The sequence below is a fragment of the Polyodon spathula genome, chromosome 13, assembly GCF_017654505.1.
Source record: "Polyodon spathula isolate WHYD16114869_AA chromosome 13, ASM1765450v1, whole genome shotgun sequence".
Lineage (NCBI taxonomy): Eukaryota > Metazoa > Chordata > Actinopteri > Acipenseriformes > Polyodontidae > Polyodon > Polyodon spathula.
The window spans coordinates 19072064-19080187 of NC_054546.1; the positions used below are offsets into that span (position 1 = coordinate 19072064).

Below are 8124 nucleotides of genomic sequence, written 5' to 3' on the forward strand. Positions count from 1 at the left end.
GTAGGATGTTTTTATGTGAAAACTATCATGGAAAAGAAACCTTATTCCTCCTTTTTCAAGCTTATAAAACATTGTATTTAGTCATATTGGCTACAGTATGGTTTTGCATTATTTAATATTAATGGGTACATTTAAAATGCGGTGTGATTTTAATAATCACGCATTGGATCATTCGGGCGTCCCTTTCCAGAACGAGAATGGTAGAATTAACATGGCCCAGTCATGTGTGTCAGGTATTTTTATCGACCAATATGCGCCTTACCTACACAATTCTTGTAAATCCTGGTATTTACATATGAACAATGGAACATATAAGATAATACTACAAGCTGTACTTCTCCATTGCGCCTTTGCGCAGGTACAGTATAAGCGTTCTTGTAGCTTGTATTTCACAAACAGTTCATGTGCATATAGCTGATAAACCAAACTTTTTTTTTTTTTTTTGGGGGGGGGGGGGGTGGGGGGGGGGGGGGGGGGGGGGGGGGGGGGGGGGGGGGGGGGGGGGGGGGGGGGGGGGGGGGGGGGGGGGTAAATGGGGGGGTGGGGGGGGGGGGGGGGGGGGGGGGGTGGGGGGGGGGGGCTGGGGGGGGGGGGGGGGGGGGGGGTGGGGGTGGGGGGGGGCTTCACTTAAGATGAATGTAATTGAACAAAAACAGATGACTGATGAATGGATAATAGAATCTTAACTAGCAATAAACAATAAATAGCACCCAGCTCTGCGAGGATCTAATCACCTTCTTCCCAGGCCAATAAAAGTAGAGCCGCTTCAACCCAAATTCATCCCCAAACGGGTGGTCGGATAGAAAACGCGGAGTGAAATTGGAATACAGAAAAAAATATTAAACGAACATCAGCAGCGCTTTGCAGACTTACTACGTGATTATAAACACATTCAAAACAAAACCAACAAACAAACAAACCAAAAAAAAAAAAAAAAAACATTTACGTTTCCACAATAACAATCGATTCGTGCCTTTAGAAAAATGAAGTACATTGCGTTTAAAAATCCACAACATTCATTATAACATTAGAACAGCATTCATTGGTTGTTTTCGTTTTTCAGCTATTGCGGATTTTAAAATCATTTACAACAAAAGTAAAATAAATACATAAATGAATAAATAAATAAATGATCAACCTCGTGTATCTTGCTGCTTTAATCGATATTTTGTACGATACATAAATAAAATATTAAAATTGTGCCATTCACTATATAATATATAATAGTAAGAGAACAATAAAAAGTACATGTCAGCATACACATTAAAGAGTATATGTAGCGAAACTTGACAAATACCTCCTCGCTTTCTACTGGCTCTGCTGTGTATGTAAATTGCAGTAGGTGGGTATTAGGAGCGAATCCGTTCCGTTTTGGATGAATCCGCCTCTCCGTGTTCAGAGTTCCTTTTGACGCACTTAAAGAGTGTTCCCTCAACCTTAAGGCGAGTAATAGCGACCAATCATCAAGCCATTACAGGCTTCAGAGGAAGATGTTTGTGTGATTCCAACCCTAATTAGGCTCATGAACTAACAAATCGTTTGCACAACTGGTGAAGAACTGATCACATCCATGGATTGTCTGAGGACTAGGTGACCACCTTACAGAAGACTTTTTCAGCCCAACCACAAACCTTTCTGCTGCTTTTCCAACTTAATCCTGCAAGCAAACTTTCACCAATTTCCTGGAGTATTTTCTTTTAACGAGCTCGCCTGCTTTGCTTGCGCTGGGGGATCTTGACTGGTAAAAATCATGTTTCAGCCAGCACCAAAGAGGTGTTTTACTATCGAATCTTTGGTAGCGAAGGATAATCCACTGCCTGCTTCCAGAGGCGAGGAACCCATCCGACCAGCGGCCCTTAGCTATGCAAACTCAAACCAGATGAACCCTTTCTTGAACGGCTTTCACTCTAGCGGCAGGGGCGTCTATTCTAACCCGGACTTGATGTTTGCAGAGGCGGTTTCTCATCCTCCAAACTCTGCCGTCCCGGTTCATCCAGTCCCCCCTCCACACGCACTGGCAGCCCACCCTCTTTCCTCGTCTCACAATCCTCATCCCCTCTTTGCCAGCCAGCAAAGGGACCCGTCAACTTTCTACCCATGGCTAATACACAGATATAGGTATCTGGGACACAGATTTCAAGGTAGGTTTTGCTTTTGCGTTTCATTCTCTAACCTTTGCTATGCCACTGCATTTATAGGCTGTCTATACGATCGTCTTTATAGCATTAAACAGAAGAGATGAATGATCAAGCAGTTCGTTTTAACAAGACTGCATATATATGATTGAAGATTTTTTAATATATATATATATATATTTCAAATGAACATGTTTGGGTTTACATTTGTTACTGTAAATTGCCAATTGATATGTACAAAGAAAACAAACGAATAGTTAAAACTATCGAACGAATATAAATATATGTTCAAATGTAGAACGTTTCGATCAATTTTAGGCCCTTTTTTCCACCAAAACGCATTTTCATACGATAAGCAATTCGTAGCTTGTATTAGTTTACATAGAATACATTTGAATGTTTATTACCATTAAAAAAAAAAAAAAAAAAAAAAGTTATGCATCGATGTGGGTTTTAATTCTGATGGTCCTGATTTTAAAAAATTACATTAAAAACTAAAAAATATAATATTTATATATATATTATATATATATATATATATATATATATATATATATATATATATATATATATATATATATATATATATATATATATATAACTAAATTATATATCTATATACTCTCGAGATCTGTGAGATGAATTTTGGAAGTAATACAAATATAAATTAGAACCAAATGTAACGTTTACAATAAGATGAAAATCCTATGTCAATTTGGACGTTACAGAAGATAACGTCTATTCTAGACAGGCCTTAAGAATTTGACCGTCATTTGTATTAAGACGAGAAGCCGAAAACATTTACTTGCAAGTTGGGGCTAATGAATTTGTCCTTACTTTCTGACCTTAGCTGTCTGCACCAGCAGTTCTTATCTGTCGAGGCCGTGCAATATAATTATAGACGCAATTTTCCGAAAACACACTATATTAGGATTTAAGAAAATATATACCCAACATCAGAAAAAAGTTGTTTTATAACAGCAATGCCCTGTGTATTTTATTTTATCTAAAACATGGCATCGTATTTTAAATATTGAGACACGTTACATGTATACAAGAAATAGCCTGCATTTACTATATCTGTTTTATTTTATTATTATTATTTTTTTAAAGACAATAATTATTTAGAAAACTTGTGGAATATTTTAATTTTAATTTCATTATGTTAGCCGCTGTTTTATACGTTTGTTATTCAATAAGAAAGGTTTGTTGAGAGAATCCTTTTCGTTTGAAAGATATCAAAGCCTACCTAACCTTTTTTATAAGATGGTTTGCAATAGTGCAGTTTCTTTAACTTGTTCAAAAGATATCTCCTGAAAATAAATACAATGCAAAAATATAACTGATGTTCCGTTTCTACTTCCCAATTGTTCGTGTGTAACGTTAAATAGTTAGAAATGTATTTTTTATAAAGTTTGAAACAACAATATGTTTAAAACTTCGTTTATATTATTTGTCTATGGGAGCGCTTTTAGTTGTTGATTTAAAAAAAAAAAGGGCCGCGCAGACATTTCAAACACAAGAATTCGCTTTTGTATAGGCAGTGTGACAAGAAACTAAAACTCAAATGTACTTTCCCAATTTCGTTATGAGCGGAATAATAAACAGAGAATCGTTGTTTTGAATAAATATGGTGTTCATTCAAATTTTATTTGTAAATGCTTACTTAAATACATTTTGATGTTGTTAATGGGTTAGTATTGTTGATTGCTGTTTTTTTTATGACCATGTTAAAAAAAAAAAGTCATGTTTCAAAGTTGAAGATGCGGTTATTTTATTGTAATTGTTATAAAAATTGCTACAGTTCTGTATGATTTTTAAAAACAAAGATTTTTTTTCTTGGATTTGGAAAAAAATGGCACGTAATTAATGTTGCTGGTGCTTTTTGTGTGGTGTTTAAAACAAGGTCAAGCAAATGTCCCTATGGCTGTTGCTCACATATACATTTAGAGTAAGTCGGTGTTTGTGACTTGTCAAGGCAAATAAGGTGAGATAAACCCAGCATTAGTCTAATAACATGGATCAGTCAGAAATTGAATGAGATTGTCGTCAAGTTGAAAGGTGAATCTAATCTCTCTCGTTGTGCTTTACTGTGTAGGGCACGAAACGAGTCCGGAAAGCTTCCTTTTACACAATGCGCTGGCCAGAAAACCCAAAAGAATCCGGACAGCGTTCTCCCCGTCACAGCTACTGCGGCTGGAACACGCGTTCGAAAAAAACCACTATGTGGTTGGGGCCGAAAGAAAACAACTTGCACACAGTCTAAGTCTCACTGAAACACAGGTAAGATTATTATTATTTTTTTTTTCGAAGAGTGGATATGTTAAGAGCCATAATGAGAGTGCCATTAACTGATCAATTGCAGATGTGCTTTCATTGTATTATCGCAGGTCGGGTTTCTTGCTGTCTTTGTGCATATTTTTTTTTTTATTTTTTATTTATTATGTGGAAAGTGAACAACTGAAAATTAAGATTTTAAAAGTTATCGGATAATACTGTTGGTAGATTTGTTCATTACATCCGATCACCTGCTCAGTGCTCATAGCCTACCAAAAAGAAAACATTGAAAAAGGGGTCGTGTAAACATGCTAACGAATCCCAGCGCCTGTATCTATTCCCTTGCTGACTGCAAACCTATGCGTATCCATGAATGTCATTACAATTTACAATCATTCCTTCTGACAAAGTCGTCCAGATGATGTTTTATTGGTCTTTGAAATGATTTCACAGATTAGCTGAATCGAAAACATTTGTGCATGGCACTTGGAAAAAATGCTATTTTCGCTGTGAGAACAAAAGCTTTATTTTGCTTTATGTGGAATTCATACAGCATAAACACGATGATGATATTTATATAGCTTTTTATAAAAACAAACAATCCTTTCAATAATTAACGTTGTAAAGCTATTTTTCGTCTTGCGTTTGTGTTTCTCTAAGTGAATGTAAACTACACTTTCCCGTGCTGCGGTGCGTTACAGAATGTGATTGAATGGGGTCAGCTGTCCCAAATCGTGCTGAATTTTACACAAGTGAAATTCGTCAGTGTTAGTAAAATATGAGTGACCCCTGAATAGCTACTGTCTGGGTTCAAAGCTCCTTCCAAACGTTATTGGTTTGTATGCGGATTATGTTGTAACCCTTTTAAGGGCAAACGGGGTTTTGATGCTATTGTTTTTTAAAACGTCTCTCCAACAAAACAACAAGGGGTTTGTCAGCTTTTATGAGCTATTTTTAACAAGGGAGCGGTCAGAATTAATCCCCCCTCCCCAGCAAGCAGTATTTAAGGTGGTCTTTGTGCAGTATGGATTCGGAGCTGGTTGGGATCTTTTGTCCCGGTGTCAACCCCTAGCTCTTTGACAAACGAGTTCCTTTCGGAGATCTGTCTTGAGAAATGAACCGGCCTCCCCCTCAATTAGCAGTCTGAAAGCAAATGAAATGCACCTTTATTCCAGCTCAGCCTCTCACATCAGAGACTTTTGTATATTAGGAATAATGTTTAAAAAAAAAATCGAGGGAGGTTTTGTATCCCTGCTATTAAAAATATTCATCTTTTCCCTATGATCGCCCCATTATATAGACACCGATGATGACCAAATCGCAAATCACTTGCTTTAAGCATGCTTACCTAAATAATTATAAAGTCAATGTTACATGTCGCAAAACACACACACACACACGTGTGTGTGTGTATAAAGGCACGCATTTCTATTTTCAAATAAAAATATAAATCAGAAAGTAACTAATTGTAAAAGTATACACAGGGTTTGTAGTAATTTATTCGATTTAGATGAGTACTACAGTATCCCATTTAAAATACGTTTTTAATAAATGTAATGTCATTGTGTATATGTGTTATTATATGTGTAGGCCTAGGTGTAATATTTTTTTAATTGGATGTTTGTGAAAGTTGTGTTTGATATTACAAATGGCAAATGTGATTTTTTTTTTGTTTGTTTGTTGTAGGGTTGTTTTGTTTTTTGTTTTGTTTTGATTAATAGGCTACAGCCTAAAAAAAAAATTGCGGCATATGCGGCAAGTGGCATAAACCGGTTGAATTTGTTTCACACACACACACACACACACACACACACACACACACACACACACACACACACACACACACACACACACACACACACACACACAACGGTGTAGGGATATTGACAGACAATATCTAAAAATTGCCCTTGGACATCCACTTGGTTATGTATGGTGTAGAATTAATATCGCTTTGAACTCAATAGTCTTTTGTGACATCATAAAACGTATACAACGTATATAATTGAAGCTTATGCTGATATTAAAATAAAAACCCATTTGTTTGTAGGTAAAAGTGTGGTTTCAGAACCGAAGGACAAAATTTAAGCGCCAGAAATTGGAAGAGGAAGGCTCCGATTCACAGCAGAAGAAAAAGGGAACTCATCACATCAACCGATGGAGACTCGCCACCAAGCAGCCGAGTCCAGAGGAAATAGACGTCACTTCGGACGATTAAGAACGAGTGATCAGAAACCCGTGTAGCGTGCAGCTTTCAGGATCACACAACCAATAGCGAGGTGTTACCGATTGAAAGGGTAAAAAAATACTTCATCAAAACCTTTGGAGAGCGCCGAGAGGGTGAGAGGTCCATAATGTGACACTGCTGCTGGCAGAACCGTGGCATGGATCTGTCAATCAAACTCCAAGCACCGAGACCATGATTGACAGGTATTACATTGTATGCAGTCCACTTCAAAATTACAAACAGAAAAAACAAAACAAAAACAATTCCAATCCATATTGGACATTTGCACTTCAGAGAAACCCCAAACTTAACAATTAACGTTCCATACACGAAACCAAAATTCACATTTTTTTTTTCTTTTTAGAAAACGTGAATTGCATGTGATCTGTTTTCCCCAGACAGATATTTATATATATAAAAAAGAGAACCCTTGGGTTTTTTGTTTTTGTTTTTTTGTTTTGCTTTAGGAGAGGTTTCTGTGTGCTTCTATTGTTTATTTTACAACAATGTGCAGTTTTTACTTCTGGTGTCAAAGTGTTTGTGAATGCCATATGAAGTAGCAGTTCTTGCGTTATAGTGTTATAAAAATAAATAAATTAAAAAAAAAAAACTCAAAAGATGTATACCACAGATCAAATACTTTTAAAGAAAAAAAAAAAACGTATTTAGGACATTCCTTATGTTCGTCACCTGATGCTTTACAAAGTTACCGTGATCCTTGGTGTGAATATCAAGCTGGCAGAATCCGCCCCTGCAATGAGCTGCCGCAGAGGACTATCATAATTGTCGATGGCAATGACGGCAACGAGGTTTCAAGCACTGAGGTTATTCCATGTTTATAGAGGTACTCAAAGTGAATGATGTTGCTGTAACGTCCTCTTTTATCAGAATGTAAATATTGTTTGTATTTGTGTTGTTTGCTACAATTCTAACACTAAATATACTTCCAAGAAGTATGCCATTGTCAATATTTTGTCAATAAAGGTTTATCAATTATCTGCTCAGAGTAACTCATGAGAATTCTTCATGAAGGTTTAGGTATTCATGTTTCTTTGTTGTTGATATGTTGATAATTTCAAACCCTACTTAATTTTTATACAGAATTAACCCAAGCCTTAAGGAATATTATTTAAGAACGAACAACGGAAGTAGGCCCTATTGTTTTTATTTTATTTTATATATTAATGTGGCCTTATGGTTTACGACAAAGCGACAGTACATCAAAACATTTTTTTCTAGAGATAAACTACTGTGGCCCGTAGCCGTCGTTTCACTTCCTCTTTCGATGCAGTTCAAATGTGCCCAGCCGCACGTGCTTGTTCTACCTGTTCGCATAGGGTTACACTTGTAAGCATCTGTGCGCGCATCTTTTTTTTTTTTTCATGTATTTATTTTAATTAATTAATTTTAATGTATAGGCTTACTGTATAAGAAGCTACACAGCGGATATACTATACAATTACAAAGAGGACATTAAAAACAAGT

At 36.4% G+C, this 8124-nt stretch overlaps 1 protein-coding gene across 1 annotated transcript; it reads left to right on the top strand.

The window, feature by feature from the left end:
• Positions 1-1346: 1346 nt before the first annotated feature.
• emx2 (empty spiracles homeobox 2) lies at positions 1347-7249 on the top strand. Its single transcript, XM_041267575.1, has 3 exons — positions 1347-2141; positions 4234-4418; positions 6463-7249. The coding sequence occupies exons 1-3, from the start codon at positions 1751-1753 to the stop codon at positions 6628-6630; spliced, it is 744 nt and encodes a 247-aa protein (XP_041123509.1). The 5' UTR covers positions 1347-1750; the 3' UTR covers positions 6631-7249.
• Positions 7250-8124: the final 875 nt, after the last annotated feature.

What these genes read in the sequence shown, in the direction of transcription:
- emx2 (XM_041267575.1), top strand. Translation starts at nt 1,751, where the DNA reads ATGTTTCAGCCAGCACCAAAGAGGTGTTTTACTATCGAATCTTTGGTA. An exon ending in TCTGGGACACAGATTTCAAG is followed by an intron (nt 2,142 to 4,233) that starts GTAGGTTTTGCT and finishes TTTACTGTGTAG; the next exon opens with GGCACGAAACGAGTCCGGAA. An exon ending in TAAGTCTCACTGAAACACAG is followed by an intron (nt 4,419 to 6,462) that starts GTAAGATTATTA and finishes ATTTGTTTGTAG; the next exon opens with GTAAAAGTGTGGTTTCAGAA.